Source organism: Mixophyes fleayi, chromosome 1 (assembly GCF_038048845.1).
Source record: "Mixophyes fleayi isolate aMixFle1 chromosome 1, aMixFle1.hap1, whole genome shotgun sequence".
Taxonomy (NCBI): domain Eukaryota; kingdom Metazoa; phylum Chordata; class Amphibia; order Anura; family Limnodynastidae; genus Mixophyes; species Mixophyes fleayi.
Window position 1 is genome coordinate 208,120,554 of NC_134402.1, and position 24,721 is coordinate 208,145,274.

The 24,721-nt window shown below is 41.7% G+C and overlaps 1 protein-coding gene across 1 annotated transcript in view; it reads left to right on the forward strand.

The window, feature by feature from the left end:
• The window catches only part of LOC142148988 (semaphorin-6B-like), a 527,730-nt gene that overhangs the window by 427,231 nt on the left and 75,778 nt on the right, over positions 1–24,721 (forward strand). Inside the window, exons 10-11 of the mRNA XM_075204826.1 lie at positions 3,378–3,595; positions 21,714–21,845. Of these exons, the coding sequence (XP_075060927.1) occupies positions 3,378–3,595; positions 21,714–21,845 (350 nt within the window). The remainder of the gene's footprint in view (positions 1–3,377; positions 3,596–21,713; positions 21,846–24,721) is intronic.

The following is a 24,721-nucleotide window of genomic DNA, read 5'->3' on the forward strand; positions in this document are numbered from 1 at the left end:
AAGGCATAGAGCTAGATTTACTAAACTGCGGGTTTGAAAAAGTGGGGATGTTGCCTATAGCAACCAATCAGATTCTAGCTATCATTTTGTAGAAGGTACTAAATAAATGAAGAAGAAGATCTTCATCTTATCATCTTTGAACTGTGTAGGTAGCATGTGAAAATCAATGTTGCACTGGTTTAAGAAGCCTCTGTATAACCGACGATCGCCACAGAATTTTGTAGGCAATGGTGGATGCGAAACTTGTGCAGCAGTGGCATCATAATCTTTTAATTCTTTCTGCAATTGAGCTATTTGTTCCTGCTGAGCTTTAGCAAGGGCTTCTAGTTCTCTGATCTTGTTCTGAGAAATGCAGGCAAACTCTTGCAACTCCTTTATTTGGTTTTTCAGAGTGTTTAGCGCAGCTACTCCCGCGGGATCCATTTTTGGGCCTGATTATTCTGTCACGGTCCGAAGACTGGATAGGAGCCCAGTGGCAGGGAGGAAGGCTGGCTAACAGGAGATGAGATGGAAGAAAGGTCAAACAAGCCGGGTTCGGTATACAGAGAGGCGTAGAGGTCCAAAGGTTGAGGCAGAAGCGTAGTGGAGGGCAAGCCGAGGTCGGTACACGAGTAGTAAATGCAGGTAGACAGGAACAGCAACAGGAGCAGGAGCTAGATCACAGGCACAGAGCACAATAATCAGGCACTGGAGACAGGAACTGGCCAGGCTTTTATAGGAAATCAAGGGGTGGAGCTAAGGAGTGCTAGACGATCAGGAGATCACTGGAACTGATCTAGAACACTAAATAAAGACAAGGAACTATCCAGCAGCCAGAATAGCTCAGTCAGCAGAGCAGCAGTCCACAGAGGCACAAGCCCTGGGTTTGAATCCTGACATCAAGTCATAAGAGAGAAAAAGGAAAAAGTGTAAACACAAACTTATCAGCCTAAAATGCATTAATGAAAGAAACTAGATAAACATCCTACCAGGGACTCAAACTTGAAGCTAAACTTTATTGACACTCCAGCATTAGCCTTTTGTGCCACAGCTCTACTTATTTCCATGAATGAGTAAAACCCTTTTATATTAATTTTTCAGTCTTAAACAACAAAAATTTAAATAAAAGGGATATTTATGTGGTACTTTTCAAGTTGTTATAGAAACCATTTTAACTCAAAATCCGTGTTTAGTCCATAAGGAGCTAACATTCTAAATCCATAAAGGAGTTGCATTTCCACCTTTGCCAGTGATGTACCCAGATCTTTCAGCCAGTATATTATCTATATTAGCTATTCACAATCTGTTTTTTTAAGCCTTAATTGGCATATTGGATGGGAACGATATATGCCAATGTGTTCATTATTATAATTGAGTCTACAGATTGCTATTTTGTGATTGGCTAAGGGAAATTTTTATACTGGTATCGGATGTCTAACTCCCACACCTTGAGAAAGAAAGATTTATTAAAAATGCGTTGGTGGAGTGGGAGTTTGAAGCACAAGTACTATCAACACAGAGGAGCTGGAGAGACTTGCCTTGCCGGCCGGGTTACCATCATTGTCTAATAGACACTTGTCAGTTTTTACATGTGATTTGTTCCATCTATGTGGGGTTAGCTTATACCCATAAGGGGTTTGGAGATCATCTTTTGTGATACGCCTGAATCCAGATATATATCTGTTAATAAAATATATAACTTTTTATCAACTACCTTGATCTTTGACGTTTTTAATTAATCATTGGATGTTTTAAATCATTCCTCATTGTAAGGAGTCAGTCAATGAACTAAACACTTGACTTTCCTGGTGGTCTGCCTAATTTAGACTGAGGGCTAGATTTACTAAGCTGCGGGTTTGAAAAAGTGGGGATGTTGCCTATAGCAACCAATCAGATTCTAGCTGTCATTTTGTAGAAAGTACTAAATAAATGAAAGATAGAATCTGATTGGTTGCTATAGGCAACATCCCCACTTTTTCAAACCCGCAGCTTAGTAAATCTAGCCCTGAGTGTTTTATTCGTATATATCTAAGAGGATTGTTTTCATTGTAATAAGTTACTAGTTCACAACAATGTAACTTGAATGTTACATATATACAGATTACACTATGTTGTGTTTCATGAGTTTTTTTTCATATGGTCTCACTGGAGGAATAAAGTAGAATTCATAACATAAGAAGAAAGTACACATTCACATAAACAAACATTTTTTCACTGTTATATGTGTTACACTAGCGTTATATTGCACTATAATTATATTTGTTTCTTGGAGGGAGATGGTCCTCAACAGCCCACTCATTTCAATTTGGTAAGATCACTCCAAAACACTTTTCCATTAACTGATTACATACAAGTCTCTTTTGTGTTTGATTTTGGAAGTCTGCTTTGAATATTAAACTTATAAGTTTACATCTAACTAGCAAGTGAACTGGCCATTCACTTCATTCAGATTTTTGCAAACAATAAACTTCAATACAGACTTTATGAATATACCAATTTACCTCATGGATTGATGCTTAAGTGGCATACCACGTTTTTTAAGATATGTACACTATTTTCATATTTTCAGAATTTTTCATTGGGGATATTGAAATGTGATCATAGTGCAGCTATCTGTTTATATTTATTATCATTATTCACTCTTCTTACTTTGCATAGTTGTATATTTTGCTAGACATTGTTACTTTTTAAATTAGATAGCACATTTAATTTGCTAATAATAAAAAGTATTGTTTCATTTTACGACGTTATTCACCATATTTATTATAGATTTGCTTTTAGCTTATTCCCCAGCACACCTTATATTGTATTTTGTTAATTCAACTAATCAGAACTAGATTTACTGACAGCTCTCAGTGGTCTCACAATTGAACAAAGAGCAAGCAGCAAAGCAGGACTCGAGACATTACAGTAAAATGGAGGCTCAGCGCTGCCAAGATTTATTGCACAAAGCTCACCTTCCACTCCCAGGCTCTGCTCCTGTTTAAGGTTAATTGTCACCTAGCGGTACAGATTTTGACATGTTTAAAATGTTGTATTTATAATACTGTTTACCCTTGCAAAAGCAATTAATATTCAAAAGTTGATCTTGAAAAATTAACTGTTATTTATTTTATTTTTTTATTTGGATTGTTTCAAATTGGTATTTAGCTATAATATATGTTGATATATTCTAAATGCGTATCAATGTTAATGATGTATGTGCTTTTAAATACCGGTTAGAAAAATGTCTACACATGTGTGGGACACAGTTATGTGTGACACTCTGTTCCGAATTTTAATTGACCACCTATTCTCCTGTGTCACTTTTTCTTTTTTAATTATATTATATGTTTGTATCTAATTTACTGTCTACCCTTGCTCCACTTTCAGTATATTTGTATCTCTGTGCACCACAGGTGATTGTGTCCCGTGTTGCACGTGTATGTAAGAATGACATGGGTGGATCTCAGCGTGTTCTGGAGAAGCAGTTCACTTCTTTCCTGAAAGCTCGCCTCAACTGCTCTGTCCCAGGAGACTCACATTTTTATTTCAATGTTATTCAGTCATCAAGTGAAATTGTGACATTGGGAGGAAGACATGTTGTTATTGCCCTCTTCTCTACTCCAACTAATAGGTACAGTAAACTGAGCCGTCAATAGGAAGGTCACAGGTATAAAGAGCAAAGAAATAGAAAAATATATATATGTAAAGTGCACACAACACAAACTAAAAAATACAAGCATACATAATTACATATGCAAACAGGCAGGTAGATACACACACGTGGTATATTGTTTTTTATAATATTCTATACCTGTTTAACATAGTCAATGATTTTGCATGTCAAGAGTTTGTTGAATTATATTTAACAGTCCACTCTGGTAGTACCCACAACTACCATAATTTTAAATTATTAGTGTATTATTATTATTATTAATAATAATAATAATAATAATAATTCTTCCCTTGTTTTGACCATGTAGTGCTTAACCCAATTTGTTCTAATCTTAGTATGACCCTTTCCCTGTACCAGATGTTTCTACTAATATGTATTTTACCATTGATTATTTTATCAATTTCCTTTTTTTTATATTTTACTAAATATTTCACTAACAGATCAATTCGAACCACTAATAAAAGTTTCCACAATGCAGATATATTTTCTCTTTGATCAATTTCTTATTTTGTTCATCTGTTCAACCAGTAAGATATGCTCAATATGTCATCCAAAATCCAATCTCTAAACTAATCAATTTCTATTAAATTTGTGGATTGAAGAAGAAATTTAACTGGACTTCACTTGTTACCTTTTTAAAAACTTAACAGCATTTTCAGAATCACTTTTCAACCCCCCTTGTGTAGTTGAAAAAAGATGATGCTGGAACATATAGAAATCAATGAGGAGAAAAACAAACACTTTGTGGCCACCATGTATGGCTCATTCTTCTTTGCTGACTCACTTTTTTTTTTTGCACCAATCAATCTTTCACTTCCTGGAACACATTCTCAAGCTGTGGAAGTATGTCTCCCTCTTCTGCTTGGTCTTTTGATGGCTTGGTGTTCCTATTACAAATGATAGAGTGGATCCAAGTATCTTTTTTCACAACTCTCAGTAATGTGGTAGCAGTCTTCAACACCTGGTAATATCCTTCTCATTGCTTTATTACACAACCACAACACAGTAAATTTCTACTTGTAACAATCATTGTTTCACAAGTCTGGTGAGAGGATCTTCAAACTCCTTTTTTGTTCCTTTTCAGTTGTTTGACTTATGCTAATCAAATATTTGACAGTCACGTCATTGTTACAGTTCAAATGTCATTACATGTGGCTGTTTCCCCAAGCAAAAATGTTTAAAAAAAATGAAGTTAGATAGAGGTCTGAAAGTGATTATGATGCTGTTCAAAAACCAAAAGGTAACCCTCTGGCCACACCAAGCTTGGCTCAGTCATTGCTTTGCTCAATTCTAACAGCAGTACTCAATAAATATATATATATATATATATATATATATATATACAGTAAATAATTTATCTTAATTTCCCTGTTCTTCATTACACTAAGGTGCATGTTATTTTTCATGAAACAATAAAACCAATAAACTTTTCTTAAGGTAGAAAATATCAAACAAATTTTTAACCCTTCCAAACAATCTTACTTCTATCCCTCCCCTGATTTCCACTGTTCACAATATATATCTCTCTAGTACTATATTATATAATGACCAGTTAAAATCCAGATGTAATCTTTCATAACGATAACCTTCCACACTGACTTGTAATAGAACATTCTAAGATATGACAACTCACTTAACATTTACTTTCAATCTATTATATATATAAATATATATATATATATATATATATATATATATATATATACACCACTAGACTATAAATCTCAATAGAGTGTACTATAGGTGTACTATACACATACATTTTCATAAATCCCACACTCTACATAACTGACGAGAAATTCTAAGACAGTAATCTAGGCGTGCAATATCACAATTGACAAAAGTGCAATCAGATATCAACTCAATAATTTCTAATGCAAATATGGATTGTGCAGAATGTGCCTGTGTGCATTTTGTTGACTATTGTTGACTCAAAGATATACATATCTCTCTCTCAGGATGCCACCAAAACTATCATCCATGCACTCATCATCTCCCGCCTCGATTATTGTAACCTCCTCCTCACTGGCCTCCCCCACTCCCATCTCTCCCCCCTCCGCTCTATACTCAATGTGGCCGCAAGGCTCATCTTCCTCTCACGCCGCTCCTCCTCTGCCTCCCCTCTCTGCCTTGCCTTACACTGGCTCCCCTTCTTCTACAGAATCCTTTTCAAACTCCTCACCACCACTTACAAGGCTCTCTCCAACTCTACTGCCCCTTATATCTCTAACCTACTCTCCATTCACACTCCCGCCCGCTCCCTGCGCTCGGCCAACGACCGCCGCCTCTCCTCCACTCTTATCACCTCTTCCCACTCCAGAATCCAAGACTTTTCCCGTGCAGCCCCCTTCTCTGGAACGACCTCCCTCGTTCCATCCGTCTCTCTCTTACTCTGTGATCCTTCAAATGTGCACTCAAAACTCACCTCTTCCTCAAAGCCTACCAACCATCTACTTAACCCCCATCTCCTCCCTTTTGCTCTTCCTCCCTTCTCTCCTCTTGCCTCAACTGGCTCCTCTTGTGCCTGGTCTGTTTACCCTCCCTTAGGATGTAAGCTCGTATGAGCAGGGCCCCCTCCCCTCCTGTCTCCATACCTGTTCTTCCGCTCCGTCTTTACTGCATATGACTGGCCGGAGTTTCTGAAGTATTGGTACTTTTTGTTCATTGTTCTGTATGGTTTCACCCTGTATAGTCTACTGTTAGTACTGTGTGCGGCGCTGCGGATACCTTGTGGCGCCTAACAAATAAATGATAATAATAATAATAATAATAATAATAATAATACATATAATACAATTTTGAAATTAGTTGTGGTAATACAGATACATTTTTGCAATTCACGGTAATCTTTGACTATAGGAGAAGAGACAAAATGTCTTCAATCCCATTCCGCTATGCAGAGATAAAACAAAACCTTGTGTCTTATTTTGCTTCTGACAACAGGCTAACCTCTGGATAATGAAACACAGATTTGAACAACTCCTAATTAAGCTATATCTTGTCCCTGTCAAAAACTTCTAAGATAATATTTTCTTTCTTTGTTGTGACATCATGATGTCAATCTTTGGCAAGGTAAGATGGAGTCTTGTCACTCGTCCAAAAATCGCAGATTTTTGCATCTTCTTATCACAACTTATCAATACTCTCCCCTTTTTCTCCTAATATCTATTGGGGAGGAGAAAAACTAACAAACAAAAAAGGATTTCTGTGGCTGACCTGTGAAAACATATTTATATATAATAGAGAGAAAATATGAGAATTCATAATACACTTTATTCCATTACACATTACACTAATATAATTTTCCCAGGACACGCATACTATATATATGTATTTTTTTTTTTCATTTAGAACATTTGAAAATAACAGTTCCCCTACAATCTGTTCTATAAACAGTATAATATTAAGCAATTTCCAATAACTTGCAAATTATTCTTATACACTAAACGCTGACGCAACTATATTTTGATTTCAATTTCATCATGTTGCCATATTTCTGCTACTTTTCGCTATGCACGCTATGCTGCTACATGGTCCCTTACAGTTTCCACAGTTTTAAACAGTCAGCTTAATTATCCGTTTTCACAAATATTTTTATTTCTAATTTTACTCAGTACCTCTTGATAAATATTACCAACCATTATGGAAAAAGGTGTTACACATTCATCAGTCATCGTAACCCACTGATCACAGTATGCCCCTGCATACTCAGTTTTGCTGTATGCCATTGTATACATAACTTTACTGTATACTTTACTGTATGCCACTGCATACTTACCTTACAATCTCTACTCACAGACACAGACCCTATCGGGCTTACTTTGACCTGTACGTCGGTCATATCGGCCATCTCACACAACGGAATTTTCCAATGCTTCGCAGTGCAGAACTCCTGTGTGAGATTTGTGGTGACCGTGGACGAATTCCGTAAACTGCGTCCAATCACTTCTTCTCAACTGGGTACAACTTAACAATTCATGCAATGATAAGCGTACACAGCAAGGATCCCTAACACAGAAACTGGGAGAACAGAAATATCAACCTTGCAATATCCTGTCTTTCCAGTGGTGATAGTTGGTTTTCCGGTGCAGACAAACCCGACACAGTAGAGAGCGACAAAAAGATAATAATGACAACAAGACCGGTTATGTAGATATTGCGACTTACCAACTTAATGACAAGGGGTGTTTGCAGCAGCTTCAATTTCCTTACACTGTAAAAACCGACCTTACAAAAGCTGGACGCTACGAAATCACGTCATTTGTAATGGTCCGAATGCAGGCTGATGTTTTAAAGCGGCAATGGCTGGACCCACAGCATGTATAATGTAATTCAGGCTGTGGGTCCAGCCATTACCGCTTTAAAACCGCAGCTTGCATTTGGACCCTATCACACTATCACGCGCCGGGTGTTCAGGCAGCGCACCTGACACCCGGCAGACTCACCTCTCATCGGCGCTCCACTTCCCGCTGGGCGCCGCCATCTTGGATTCGGGTCTGCGCATGCGCAGACCCGGCTATTATTCTAATTCCCCTGCTCTCTGCTGATTGGTCCTTCTCCCTGGCGGCAAGTTTAAAAGGCACCTCCTCTCTATCTTCAGTGCCTGTTCTTCGTGTTACCTCCTGGTGATTGAAGTGGCTTCCTGTTACTTTCCAGTTATTTACCTCCATTCTGGACTGCAGAGCTGACGCTCATCTTCGGACATCTCCACTACATTTGTCTTCAGAGCTGACGCTCATTCTCCTGAACTTTTACCACATAGTGGTCTGCAGAGCTGACGCTCACTCTACCAAACTCTCCGCCACATAGTGGCCTGCAGAGCTGACGCTCATCTCCAGACATCTCCACTACATTTTTCTTCAGAGCTGACGCTCATTCTCCTGAACTTTTACCATATAGTGGTCTGCAGAGCTGACGCTCACTCTACCAAACTCTCCGCCACATAGTGGCCTGCAGAGCTGACGCTCACTCTATGGAACTCTCCGCCACATAGTGGCCTGCAGAGCTGACGCTCATCTCCAGACATCTTCTCTACATTTGTCTTCAGAGCTGACGCTCATTCTCCTGAACTTTACACCACATAGTGGTTTACAGAGTTACACCGATCTGCATCATCTTCATTGCAATTACTTATTGTATTGATCATCCTTCCTACGGTACTACTGCCTGTAGTCTTCCCAGGGACTTTTGTACAGTGCTCTGGTAGGGACCGCGACCTGCGAGGTAGACGCAGCTAAGCCCATACCGCTTTGCGGCGGTTACTGGTGAACACCGTCTCCTGTTAGACTCCGCGCCCTGTTGGAGTAGTGCCAAACTGTTTGAATCTCTTGGTTTCGCTACATCTGCCGAGTCTCCTCGTAAGAACCGTGACACACACCCCTTTCCAGCACAGCTGTTTGAGTACTTTAGAACTGGGAGAACTGAATATTGATGAGTACTCAGCCTTTCCAGCGAATTTACTCCAACCGCTCACAATCACTCAATCACTTCTTACGTATATAACACTATTGCGGTCCGACCGTGCAGCGTACAGATACTAAGCTATCTGTATACCACACAGTTACACTTGCGATTGGTCACAAAATTATCCTGCTTTCGTAAACACAGTATACCTTCTTTGTATACCCTTTCTCTGTTCTGTTTTATACCCTGTTTTGTCAAACAGCAACCGGCATCAACTTTACTTTATCTTCACAATCACACAATTCACATACACCTTTGTTTTCTGTGCAAAAAAATACTTTCCCAAATGGCTGTAATAACTTCTCAGATGTTTTAACAATTCAGTTCACTATAAAATACAACAAGACTATCTATCAATACAACTGTTTAAACATGTGGCAAAACAGGGAAGCATATGCGTGTGCTAAGCAAACAAATCCCGTTAAAATCGCAATATGACATGAAAAAGAAATAGGTTTTTTTTCTTTCTTGTGCCTAGGTTTTAACCAGCACTGCTTGGATTACACAAAGTGGATGTTCAATTTATCAACACAAGATTTAATAAAAGTATAGAACGATATGTACTTACCTTAAGCACACCTTCCACTCTCTGTGGATAAATTGAATTCCCCAGGTCACCAGTAGGGGATTTAAAATAAATTTCACTCAGCCATATAGACCAAACCTCAGTTGAGCTGTTAGAGTGCCCCTATTGACCACAGAACGTTATTACACCATCCACTGATATGCACCCTCATACTATACCTGTTTTTTACAAACTACCAAATTGCATAAATAGGGATATATATATATATATATATATATATATATATTCAATTAATATTTTCATTTTACTCATTAATACATTTTCGCATATGCTTCGTTCAGATAATAGTTCTATCAGTATATCTCTAAAATCGCACTAGTATACTGCATTCATGCATCTCATATATTTATATGTATCAGGCATATCACAAATACTGTATATCTGCATAATTTGTTATTTCTTCAATATTTGTGCTCAAACCTTAAAATTAACTAGATTAACAAAAATGATTTATGAAAAATGTTATAAATATCCACTAATTTCTAACAAATGTACTTATATCAGTGATTATTTAAATTTGACTAAAATATAAGTATAAATTCTATGGATACAGACAGATGTCCAAATTCAGTATACAGTATAATTTTATCAATTAATTCCTAGTAATATCTAAACAAAGCATTGCAAAGTTATAACAGTTCTTAAACCCTGTCGGTGAATCCTAAATGAAGTGAGAGAATTTTTTTTATTAAATATAATCAGTATATTATAAAAAAAAGATAAACATTTGGCATTGCCACCCCTTTTGGCTCTCTTGGGAACAAAGAATGAATAGGTTAATGTTAATTAAGTTAGCAAACAAAAACAAAAGAAGATACTTTGAAACTTAATCTATATGTATAGCCTTTTGTAGTATCCATGAACATATGTTAAATGGTGTGGAAGACAATTTTCCCATGAGAAAATGCACTCATTGAAATAAAACTGAAACTGAACTAAAATCTTAATGGTAAGATAAGTTTTAAGAAAAATAATTTAAAATATTGGAAAATGTTAGTAAAAGCTTGTTAATTTAAGACTTAACATGACTTCATAATATTATTCTCTCACTGTATGTCTATATCTATTATTTCACACTATTTGTTAATTCCTTGGATATAATCTACCAAAAACTTTATATAATTGATCAATAATATTTTAGTATCTTTCCAAAAGACATTTATATTCATAATCACTAGTGTTATTTAACTACTTAAAGTTTATTTAATAAACTAATTCATAGCTGGAATTCTTGGCCTCTGAAACAACAAAAGAATGTCTTTTAGTTATACAAGAGTATTCTAAACAAATGTTAAACACATACAGTATTCAAGTTATCTGTTCATTTATAAATATTCCATTGTGAGTTTCTGAAAAAAAAACCCTCAGGAAAAAACAAAGGCAGTGGCTGGGAATGGTTTGCCCCAGTTCAATGGTCTGAAGTATCTGTTTATACAGTAAACACATCATTTTATGAAGAACAATAGAATTGATTACTAAGAACAAAGATATGCAGATTGCTCACTTAAAATTCCAGATCATTCCAACTGCCAGGAGTTCAAAATTTTAAATGAATAATATAAGTTTTAACTGACATTGTAACTGAAAAACACAATAGCTGCACACAAAAAAAATACAACTTTAGAACCATTTAAACTACTTAGTTTCTTAATCTATTACAAATTCTCCTAATTAACTACCATTTTGAACTTTTCCATGATGTCACAACTTTACCTCTCATTTCTGTAAAATACTTTACGATGTATATCTTTATCAAACATGCCAACAAAATGAAAAGTTTTTCATATACTATACAATATATTATTGCATTTCCACCATGCCTGTCTTAAAAAAATATGTCCGATCCATGTGACATTTTGCACGGCAGCCATTTTAAAATTCCTAAGAAATCTTAAAACTTACTTAGACCTTACAATCCTTATACACCCTAATAAACTTAAACTGCTTAATAAAAATACAGTGGTATTTTAAGCTGCAGTCTATTGGTATCATGCAACAATATACATTTCAATATTACTTTTAAATTTACACCAGTGGTTCCCAAACTTTTGCAGTTCGCGGCACCCTTAGAGTCTCCATAATTTTTTAAGGCACCCCTCCAAAATAATTACCGAGCAGTCCTGTTTTAGAAGTAGTTGGGTCAAAATTTTTTAATAAGTATTTAGGTCAGGACAAAAATGCTTATTTAGTTGTATGCAAAAATGCCCCCTCAGCATCCAGACACTTTGCCCTCAGGCACTCTGCCCCCTCTGCATCCAGACACACTGCCCCCTCTGCATCCAGACACACTGCCCTCTCTCACGCTGCCCCCTCTCACGCTGTCCCCCCTCCTCTGCCCTCTCACAGCTCATCTGCCATGCTGTCCCCCTCCTCTGCCCTCTGTCACGCTGTCCCCCTCCTCTGCCCTCTATCACGCTGGTCCAGCTCCTCTGCCCTCTGTAAAGCTGTCCCAGCTCATCTGCCCTCTGTCACGCTGTCCCAGCTCCTCTGCCCTCTGTCCCCCTCCTCTGCCCTCTGTCACGCTGTCCCAGCTCCTCTGCCACGCTGTCCCCCTCCTCTGCCCTCTGTCACGCTGTCTCCCTCCTCTGCCATCTGTCACGCTGTCTCCCTCCTCTGCCCTCTGTCACGCTGGTCCAGCTCCTCTGCCCTCTGTCACGCTGGTCCAGCTCCTCTGCCCTCTGTCACGCTGGTCCAGCTCCTCTGCCCTCTGTCACGCTGTCCCAGCTCATCTGCCCTCTGTCCCCCTCCTCTGCCCTCTGTCACGCTGTCCCAGCTCCTCTGCCCTCTGTCAAGCTGTCCCAGCTCCTCTGCCACGCTGTCCCAGCTCCTCTGCCACGCTGTCCCCCTCCAGTCACGCTGTCCCCCTGCTGTCACTCTCTTCTGTCCCCCTCCTGTCACGCTGTCACTCTCCTCTGTCCCCCTCCTGTCATGCTGTCACTCTCCTCTCTCCCCCTCCTGTCACTCTCCTCTGTCCCCCTGCTGTCACACTGTCACTCCTCTGTCCCTCCCTGTCACGCTGTCACTCTCCTCTGTCCCTCTCCTGTCACGCTGTCACTCTCCTCTGTCCCCCTCCTGTCACGCTGTCACTCTCCTCTGTCCCTCTCCTGTCACGCTGTCACTCTCCTCTGTCCCTCTCCTGTCACGATGTAACTCTCCTCTGTCCCTCTCCTGTCACGCTGTCACTCTCCTCTGTCCCTCTACTGTCACGCTGTCACTCTCCTGTCACGCTGTCACTCTCCTCTGTCCCTCTCCTGTCACGCTGTCACTCTCCTCTGTCCCCCTCCTGTCACGCTGTCACTCTCCTCTGTCCCTCTCTCACGTTGCCCCCTCTGCCGCGCGTCAGCCATAAAACAAACAAACAGAAACACTTACCAATCCGCGCGGTGCCGGGACCCAGCATCCTCCTCTCTCACGCAGCCTGTCACTTATATGACAGCTGCGTGAGAGAGGAGGATGCTGGGTCCCTGCGTCGCGTGGATTGGTAAGTGTTTCTGTTGTTTGCTTTTTTTTATGGCTGGCCCGCGGCACCCCTGAGACAGTGCCGCGGCACCCCTGGGTGTGTTTACAAAATACAAAATGTTATCATCACAACATGGATAGTTTACAATGAATCAACATTCACTTCACAGCTCTATTTTCTCAGAAGAGATATTTGCACAATATAAAGTTCTTAGCCTTTTCACAGTATTTTACTAGGCACAAACTATATGTATAATAATGATAATATATAATAATATTGCAAATCAGGTTGCTTACAATAAATTAAATTATTATTATAAATACAACTTTAACAATTTATTTATGTAATATATGTAATATATATATATATATATATATATTACGTAATATATATTACATATATTACATAAATAGCAGAATGGGCTGAGTTTACAGATTAAGTTATTTGCGCTATGCAGAATCTGGCCAAGGGAAAATCCAGGTACAACAATAATCAGCAGCACCCGTATGAACTGTCATTGATAACCAAGATAAAGGAAAGCAAAGACAAAAATGGACTGTTACAGCACAGGGACATGCCTGATGAATCCCCTGCAAATGTACTAATAGAATCTTAAGCAGATTCTACAGATCCACTAGAGACAATTAGTATGGAGGAGTTAATAGTGGAATGCCAAATCCGGTGTGTACTGTACACACAGGTATTTCCTAAAACATCATTTAAAGGATCAGGAGAATCCCATCAATGCCTTTAGTGTCTATAGGAAATTGATACTCACTTTAGGTCCCCACATGCCTCTCTGGGAATAAATGCAATGTCTGCAAAAGAGTTTTGAAGAAGCAGAGGACGTGGTATGGCGACAAGGACTTATTGACACTGAAATGGGTCAGGATCAGTGTTATCGAATGAATACTGACAAAGGTCAATTAAAATATATTTTTTCACATTCTAAAACAAGGGCTGCTCAGTCTGTTAATCATGGGGAGGTCCATCCCAGTGGATTATACACAGCTCCCCAAGCTACTATCTTGGGAGAGACTGGAGAAGAACTTGGATGGAAAAGAGCTACCATGTAAGTACTAGTAACATGTACTAGCATCTTCTGATAATCTGCCAAACTTATTGGCAGAACAGAATTGCAGTAAAAGGCCAGTTATCCACTCCTGTTATGTCTGAAAATGGGTTATTCGATGAAGTAACACAGAATGTGTGCTCTTCGGTGCAAATGATATACAGCTGTACCCAATTGTGACACAAGAGAAACATAAACTTGCTCAACATATGATCTCAGCAGAAATCATGATTACAGACTGTATGACAGAATTAGTGGGAGAGGCTAAAGGAATTATCATGTCAGGGGCCAATACCATGGGGCCCTGGTAAAACTACTCCTACACCTTTCTCTATGCAGAATTGGCAGATGAGGAGATGTTGACCGAGTGGGTGTCTGAGAGGGCACCAGCACAGCAAGATTCACCAGCCTCACAATCTTTGGAGCACCGCACTCCAGCTCCAAATCTGGGGACCAGAGGCCTGCACTGGACTGTCCACTCTGGTTTGCTGCCAAGAGGACATGTCTGGGTCCAAAGAAGATTCAGACCGCCCCGATGTGCCAGAAGCGAGGAAAGTAGTGCAACAGGTGAATGTGGTAGCGGGGGAGGGGAGAGGCACCCCATCATACATACAAGTGGCTTGGGAGGGGAACAGAGGATTCGCCAACAGCAAAGAATTACTGGAGCCCCCACGGTTGCCTGCCACTGGACAGTTGTCACTTGAGTGTTTGGAGAGGGGGGATTGGATCTTTGGGAGAAAAACCTGGACAAGGAGTCTCAAAGTTTTACTGCCCATTGGCAGTTTTCACTCGAGTATGTGGGGGATGGGAGCATGGTCTCCAAAAACAGAGTACCTGCAAAGGGACTATTTGCAGTTGGGCATTTGAGGGTGGACAAGGCACCCAAGGGATGGTGGACTACAAACACTCCTACCAAAGGTGTGGCCCAGTTTTATTGTTGTCTCATCTTAATACACAGAGCAGCATAAAGCCCCACTCCAGCTGGGTGGAATGATATGCCCCCACTCATTGGACCCTGGTGGGAGATCAAGGAACTGTCTACTGCTGTCTATCCTACCACCAGACCCAGGTGAAATCAAAGGCAAGAGACTTTGGACTTGGGGGAGAAAGGTTTGCTTTGGGCAAGTGAGCCACTGGGGCACAAGGGCCAAAAAAGTGGGGGAGGTATATGTGACGAAACGAGTTTGATAACAACTTAACCAGCCTGTCCCTCATTTCTCACGATATGGGGATTATAACATGTACTTTTAATAGCCCTTGTTTTGTTCCCCAGCTAAACAGAGTACAGCTGCAGTGTCTAATTACATGTGGATAAGGGGACATTGTGTTAGGAACTCCCAAGTCAGTACAGTTAAACTCGGGAACTACTCAGAAGGCCAGGTGTTCGCTGGAGCCCCTAGTGGTGGGGACAGACTGGGCTGCGGGCCGACCGAGGGTCGAGTAACGTATACTGACTTAAAGGAGTTCCCAGGAGTGGAGTGATTGGTGGACTGTAGTATAAGAAGAATCCTAGGTCAAAAGGTCACAGGCACAGATGCAATATCCAAGGGCAAGCGAAGGGTCAAACTCACAGGCAGAGAAGCAAAATCCGAATTCCAGGCAAAAGGTCAAGGTCAGAAGAGAAGTGTCACAGGTCCAATAACAAGCAGGGGTCAAAACACGGGTAGTCAAATCCAAGGTAGCAGGAACCAAACTGGATAGCACAAGCAGGCAGCAGAACTGAGGACAGAACGCTATAACCAGCAGTGAGGCTGCAGACCTCACTGCCCTAAATACCACAAGCCACCAATCAGAGCCTAGCTCTGAGTCTCACATAGCCCCCATGATAATTGCATTAATCAGCCCACAGGCTGTGTTAAATTACGCGCATGCGCCCGGCCACTAGTACCGCCGGGACGCAGCGCTAGATTATCGGCGTCGGACCGTTGCCTTGGCAACGGCCGACCAGGAAGCGGAAGTGAAGTCCCGGTCGTCAAGGTGACGGCCGGGACACTAGCAGAACCAGGAGACGGGCCGCGGCGGCACGTAACAGTACCCCCCCCCCCTTGAGGAGGGGTTAAGGAACCCCGACACCCCGGTTTAGAAGGAAACTTCCTGAAAAATTCTCTAATGAGTCCCCCAGCATGGAGACGCCTCCGCGGTATCCAGCATCGCTCCTCAGGGCCATAACCCTTCCAGTGCACCAGAAACTGAACTTGGCCTTGGACTCTCCTTGAGTCAAGGATTCTTTCAATGATATATTCCTGGTCTCCATTCACATCCAACGGCCGGGGCCTGCTAGAGGAAGGCTGACTGAATCTGCTGGGAGCAGCGACTTTCTTCAGAAGCGAACAATGGAAAGTAGATGGTATTTTTAAAGACGGTGGAAGTTCCAACCTGAAAGCCACCGGATTTATCTTTTTCTCAATTGAAAATGGTCCAATGTATCGGGGCCCCAGTTTCTTGCAAGGTTGCCTCAACTTGATGTTCCGTGTGGACAACCAAACTCGATCTCCCAACTTCAGAGAACATGGCACACGATGGCGATCAGCGAAAGCCTTGGATTTTTGCGAGGCTTGACCCAGGGCAGAGTGCACCTTTTTCCAGATAGATCTCAACCTAGCCGTAAAGGCAGGTGTTCCAGAATCCCCACTGGGAACAGCAGTAGAGAAAGAGTTAGACTTCGGGTGAAATCCAAGGTTGCAGAAGAACGGAGATGTGTGTATTGTGGAATGGCAGGAATTGTTGTAAGCGAATTCTGCCCAGGGCAAGAGAGAGGACCAGTTATCATGAAATTTTGAAACATAGATGCGTAAAAACTGTTCCAAGGACTGGTTGGTTCTTTCACTCTGTCCATTCGACTGTGGGTGATACGCTGAGGACAAACTGATAGTGATCCCAATGGACTTACAAAAAGATCTCCAGAATCGTGCAACAAACTGAGATCCTCTGTCCGAGACGATGTCTTCCGGAAGACCATGGAGACGAAAGATGTGGGTCAGGAACAAGGTAGCCAAAGTCCTGGCATCCGGTAGTTTGGGTAAGGAAATAAAATGTGCCATCTTACTGAATCGGTCCACGACTACCCAAATGGTGTTATGGCCTGCAGATACTGGAAGGTCAACAATAAAATCCATCGAAAGATGGGACCAAGGTCTGCTTGGAGCAGGCAAGGGTAGCAGTAGACCAGCAGGACGGTTCCTAGCAGATTTGTTTCTAGCACAGTAAGGACAGGCACGAACGTAAGTCTCCACGTCATCCGATAAGGTGGGCCACCAAAGCCAGCGAGAAAGGATTTCAATAGTCCTACAAATTCCCGGATGACCAGCAGAGCGGTTGTTGTGACCCTCTATGAGGACAGGTCTCCTTAGATGAACCGGGACAAATAACTTGTTGAGAGGTGTCTGGACGGGAGCAATTTTCTGGAAGTGTTGGATAGTGGCTCCTAGATCCTGGGTGAGTCCGAGATGAATTGAAGTGGAAGGAATAATAGACTGTGAGTCAGGAGTTTGGGGATGCTGAGCCAAAAAACTTCGGGACAAAGAATCAGCCTTAACATTTTTTGCACCTGGACGAAATGTGATGATGAACCTAAATCTGGTGAAGAATAGGGCCCAGCGAGCCTGCCTGGGATTCAGAGTTTTTGCAGTCTGAATATATTAGAGGTTTTTATGGTCTGTGAAGATGGTAATGGTGTGTGTAGCCCCCTCCAACCAATGTCGCCCTTCCTCCAAAGCCAACTTAACAGCCAATAGTTCATTGGTCATAATTACATTCTGCTGGCAGAAATTTTCTCGAGAAAAATGCACAAGGATGTAGTTTTTTACTCTGTGAGTCTTTCTGAGAGAGGATGGCACCAGCACCGACATCCGAAGCATCCACCTCCACAATAAACGGAAGCCCTGGGTCAGGGTGTCTAAGGACTGGGGCGGAAATGAATGCAGCTTTGAGAGCTGAAAAACTCGCCAGTGCTTCTGCGGACCACTCCGCTGGGTTTGCTCCTTTTCGAGTGAGGGCAGTGATAGGAGCCACTAACGAGGAGAATGAGCCAATAAACCTAAGGTAATAATTGGCGAAGCCAAGGAATCTTTGGATCGCCTTCAAGTTAGTAGGTAGGACCCAATCCTGAATTGCCTGCACCTTGGCGGGATCCATAGCGAATCCTGATGAGGAGATGATATAACCCAGGAATGCCGGGACGCAGCGCTAGATTATCGGTGTCGGACCGTTGCCTTGGCAAGGGCCGACCAGGAAGCGGAAGTGACGTCCCGGTCATCAAGGTGACGGCCGGGACGCTAGCAGAACCAAGAGACGGGCCGCGGCGGCTCGTAACACATTGTAGCTCATTGTAAATGTGTATATTGTTTATTATATATTGTTGATATTGCAGTGAAGCTGTTATTCATTGTTCTTAAAGTGTAACCAGGTGGGTTATGGCTATCAGGTTCCAGGATATAGGTGAGGGGGCTGTAGCTTCATTCATTCTCCCTCCCTCCTTTCTCAACAGAAAGCATGGAACAGCTGGGTGTCACGTACCAGTAGGGTTAAAACCGGATCCTAGTAGTTCAGCCGGGATTGGCGTTACTCTCGCTCGGGGCGCGGAATCTAACAAGTGAAAGGTGTTCACCAGTGATTCCCGCAAGGGAATATGGGCTTTTGCGGCTTCCACTTGCAGGTCGCGGTCCCCTAAGGAAGTTCCCAGTGAACCACAATAGAGAGAGCGTAGGATCAATTAGGGATAAACTTGCCACTTGATAGAGGTGATGCCGGTAATGTTTTAGCGACGTTGCCACTTGGGAGTGGAAATAACAGGGAGATACTGCAACGTAGATACTCGGAAGTTGGTTTGCAGACGTAGAATATAGTTTGCCACTTGGGGGTGCTGACCGGAGCTTCGGTAGCGTAGCCACCAGAGGTGGTGTTCCCGGAGGAATAGCGGCTTGGAACCTCGGAGAGGAGCAAAACACAGGAGCTGTATCCAATACTAGAGTCAGGGACTGACTGAAAGAACCAGCATTGAGTTCTGGTCATAGGGTTTAGATATAGTGCAGTTCCTATTAGGCAGCCAATAGAGGGCAGTGAGAGCACAGAAAAGGACTAGACAGCTCTGCGCATGCGCAGGACACTGAGCGCTGAACGGAAGAGGGGAACAGACAGCGCTGGACGGTGGCAGCGGCGTGGAACCAGGTAAGTGAGTTTTGTTAAACAGGGGGGATCCTGGTGGAGGAGACCTCCAGAGTCAGCGGGGACAGGCGCCGGCTCCCGGGGAGACAGCGGGAGTCCGGCGTGTGACACTGGGTTCCTGTGACACCACAAAGTAGTGTAAGGGGTTAATTTCAGAAGGGGTTAACTGCTACCTGATTGTTGGAGGTGGGGAAGGCCAATTAGTACCCATTATCCTCCACAGGACTGCCTGAGACATTCTGTCTGGGAAACCGCAGGAATGAATGTTCTACAAAGGTGATATTACATACACACAACTGGTCATAAATTTCCCCTAATTTGCATATCAGAGAAGATTCCTGTAAGTATGATATTTGAGAAAACATGTCATTTTTATTTGTCCTTATTTCCCTTCATTCAGATAGCCCAGCTGCTCAGCCTCCTGTCAACTAGTTGAGATGTCCTGAGATCACAGAATCACAATAAATATGAAGAGTCAGTTTGTGGATATGATTGATTGATATTGATATATACAGATCTAAGAGACCCCAGCATTTACAACTCTGGCCTTACATTGTTATTAGACACTGTCATCTGCCTCTAAGAACATACAGCTGGATCGCTCTATAAATAAATATTTCATGGGTAGTGTGTTAGATACTCCTTCAGCCAGTACAGCAAAACCCGGAGTCTGCTCTGAAGTCTGGTTTTTACTGTTGCCCCTAGTGGTGGGGACAGACTTGGCTGTAGACACACAGAGGGTCGAGAGATGTGTACCGACTAAGGAAAACCCAGGAATAGAGTGTTTTGATAGACAGCAACATGGGGGCCAGGCCAGAAACGGTGCCGGCAGCAGACAACGTAGAACAAACCAAGGTCAGGGGTCACAGGCACAGGTTCAGAATCCAGGGACAGGTGTAAGATCAGGGTCACTAGCAAAGGTTCAGAATCCGGGTTCAGGCAATAGACCACAAGTTAAACACCAAACACAGGAACAAGGTAGCAGGCAGCAGCACTGAAACAGGACACTATAACCGGCAGTGAGGCCCAGACCTCACTGCCTTAAATAGTACTAAGAGCCAATCAGGACAGAGGAGGAGAGGGCTGACAATCAGCCTCAGTAGGCAGCTAATTAATTACTAGCTAGAACTAGTATAGGTAATAACATAAACCAGGAAGCATGTATAAAAATATAAATGCACCAGTTTAAATCATATGAGAGCTCCCCCTGGTGTTGGAGGATGTCCCTACACCCTCCTACATCTATGCCACAAGGATAATAACAGAGCATAGAAACTAAAGCACGCGTCCGGCTGCTAGTTCACTCCAGGATGTGGCGTACCGCCGCGGCTCGTGACATAGTGTACAAGAATTTAGTGACAATCAAAAAATAACAGAATAATACCCCATTCATACTGCACCAAAATCCCGGGTTTTTCCTGGGGCGAGCTCAACCCGGGATTTAACGAGGGGTAATTCCCGGGTCGGACCAGGGTTGCCTGCACTATGAATGGTGCAACATGGGTTTTTCAACCCGGGTTGCACAGAAAACAAGCTGATTGGCTGTCTGCCAATTCTATTGTTTATTCTATTAATCCAATTGTCTACCTTTCAATGACATCACCATTTTTCAGCCAATGAAAACTGCTCTGGTGACGACTCCCACAAATTGCCAGGGCACAGACTTGTGCAGTATGAATGGGGTCAACCCGGGAAATTCCCGGGTCCGAGGTGCAGTATGAATGGTGTTTCTGAGCTTGGACGCTCCGAGCCCCGGCAAAAACCCGGCTTGAAAAACCCGGGATATTGCCGAGTCGGCAGTATGAAAGCGATATTATTTAGTCTCTCAGGTTTTAACACATGATTGGACACATAGTTCCTATAAGCCACATCAAGTTAATTCTAGAATGGAACCTGAAATATCTATTTGTGGTTTTATGTGGCTTGTAAGTAGCAAAAGTGAAAGGGTGTTATCCTAAAGTGGCAATAGTTTTGGCTGTGACATGACATTTTTAATTTTGCCCTGCTCATTTTCTGGAACATTTCCAACTCACAAAATTTGGTGCAGTTTGCTATTACAGGGGTGTTTCCAAAGACTGTGAAATGGGCATGGACCTTAAAATAAACTTAGTGGTCAAGTAGATGCATAAAGAAGCATTACTAGTCACAGATTTTGCAGTTCAAAATTACCCCTAATAGGTACATTGTATCTACTGACTGTTTTGTACGGTGCACTATGTGTTATATTATGTGCTATTTGATTGCATATGGAAAGTTAAATTATATGATGAATCATTTTCTTCTTGACCATAGCAACTATTCAACTGACCTTTACCTTTTTTTTATCTCCTAGTATACAAGGCTCCGCTGTCTGTGTATTTGACATGCAAAAGGTGGCCTTGATATTCTCTAGTCGGTTTAAAGAGCAGCGCTCTCCAGATTCTGTATGGACACCAGTTCCAGAGGAGCTTGTACCACTGCCACGGTCAGTATTATCCAAAGACACATTTGTAGAGCTAAATTTGCAAAACTTCATGTAATGTGAACATGAGGATCACTCACAATGCACTGTAGACTATATCTCAGGTACATAACTACAAACTGGACATACCCATCCCTAAGAGGTAAGGAACTAGAACCAGCTCTACCATTAGGCAAACCTGAGCAGTTGCGTAAGGTGCCAATGGTTAGGGCATACGTAAAATACTGGACCAGTAACAGCTCATCCTGTTGTTTTTTCTTTGAAAAGATTAAATATTAGTGAATAAGGTGTCAAGGTATATTTTTTAAAAGTAAAAGTGACACTACTTACATAATTTTTTTTCTAACTCAATTTTGTGAATATGTCTAAATAATTTATTAAAGTACAACTAAAACCCCACATGCTAACATTTATGGCAGTGTCCTAATGTGTTCAAATAATGTCCAAATGTTGAGTCTGCTGAGTTCCTGTGAAATCACTGAGCGTGTCCTGTGTATGAATCCACCACTCCACACAGTGCATTTCTGTACAGCAAGTCTACAAAGCTGTCACTCAATCTTTGCCAGCTTAGAGAAGCACCTGCTTGCTAACATAGCAACCTGCAACAAAGAAGTGAAAGAAAGCATGGTGGACATATTTAAGTATAAAGACTCCAGTTAATTCATGCATAGTATACAGTTCAGTAATACACAGTATTTGCCATATGTTTATGTCAAATAGTAGCATTTCTTCTCCTTTGTTCTAAAAGCGAAAAGGGTAAATGCAATAGTAGGTTATTTTGGGGATTGTGTAAATGTCGACATATATAGCCGGCAGCACGGCACAAAATAGTTAATATTAAAAACAGTAATCACAAACATGAACTCCAACCCCTCCCCACAACACATTAGCCCAAGTGCTGGCACAATACAGTCCAATAATACACAATGACGTACATAATAATAATAATTATAATATTAATATTAATAATAATAATAATATTATTATTATTATTATTATTATTATTATTATTATTAATAATAAAAAAGAAGCATGCCAGCACAAATCTTGGGATTAATTTTACCAGGGTGTTTTTGGACAAGCACGGAACCGGGGATAAATTTTACTATGTTGTTTTTTTGGACAAGTATGGATAATGGGACTTATTACAGATGAAGAGCCTGGTTGTTGGCATTACTGCCCTCCTCCTCCCTCCCCCCCACCAATAAAATTATTCTGGCAACCAGGTGTGTGGTTTATTTACATTTTATCTTTTAACGCTACAGGTCCCAGGTGCCAGGGCATGTTGGCACTTGTGATTCCCCAAGTGCCAGCAATGCCTGGCAGCCATGGTGCTTATAGTACTACTAGCACCAGCATGCCTGGACTTGCTGGGTCATGTAGTGCACCAACACCAAATGCTGTGTTTACTATAAAAATACAATGTATTATCCCACACCCACTGCCCAGGAGTGTGGGAAGAGCCCTAGTGCTATCAGCACAGGGCTGGGTAGCCCTGGGGGGGAAAGCTTTTTTGCAACCCCCAGCACCCTAGGGAACTCAGCCCATGCTGCCCAGCCCAGGGCTGGTTGTCATTATGGCAGGGAAACCCCACACTATAGGTTTTCCTGCTATGGTGCCACCAGCCCCAACTGGCAAAGTCTAGTGCTAGTTCTAGTAAAATCGGGGGAGCCCCATGCTTTTTGTCCCCCCTGATTAACCCTAACAAAATCTGTTTGAGGGTTGGGGTGCGCTTTTTTTAAATGTCATTGTATATTATTATACTGTATTGTGCCGGCTGGTGGTAGTCATTAAAACGATTGGCATCTCTCCGATACTGGATACGCCGACAGGAATACACCGAAGGGAATGCCCCAGGACACTGGTAATGCTGACAGCTGTAAAGACTGACCGGAAACTGTGGCGACGAATCAAGAAGACGGCAGGTAAGGATGACGTCACTTTTAATCCGCACATTATGTTTGCTGTTTTTATGTGCTATTTTAAGGAGGCGCCACCTGTACAATGTATTAGGCTTTCTAAATAACATTGTACAGGCAGCGGCTCCTTAAATTAGCACATAAAAACGGCAAACATAATGTGCGGATTAAAATTGACGTCATCCTTACCTGCCATCTTCTTCATTCATCGCCACGGTTTCCGGTCTGTCCTACCAGCTGTCAGCATTACCAGTGTGCCGGGGAATACACCTTCCTGTCAGCGTATCCAGTATCGGACACATGCACATCGTAAAAATGTACCCCACCCGTGCCGGCGGGTCCAATATCTGAAGAATCTTCATTTTGACCTATGTCAGATCCCATCTGGGCACTGTTCTTAAGATGTGGGAGGTTCTTCAGCTGTCTTTAGTGGAGGAGTAATAATTTACTTTTACCAGAGTAGAATTTTATGGTAACACTGAACAATGTATTTTAACTTTATGCTTCATATCTAAATAATTTTATTCTTGGGGATTATTGATTCTTTAACAACACATGGACACAATACCCCACAATTCTATATGTTGTACTGAGACAGCACTATGAGTCATTACCTCTACCCCAGGGCACACTTGCTGGAGTATTTAATTATACCAAAACTTAACCAAAAAATGTATAGGTAATGCATACACTTAAAAACATAACTTATAATATTATGATGCAATAAAATAGCATATTAAAAACTCCTTTGGAGTGATAATATCACTCCAAAGGACCATTCAAATGAAAGACTGCTGTAAGATCTTAGTTCGTTTTAATAATAGCATATGTATAATAATGCAATATACCATATCTGCTTGTTGTGTCCAGATATTGCTTTTAGTTTTGATTTTTGTCAGTTATGCATTTTTTATTGTGCTACAACTCTTTACATAGAAGTACACACATTGAAAGACATAC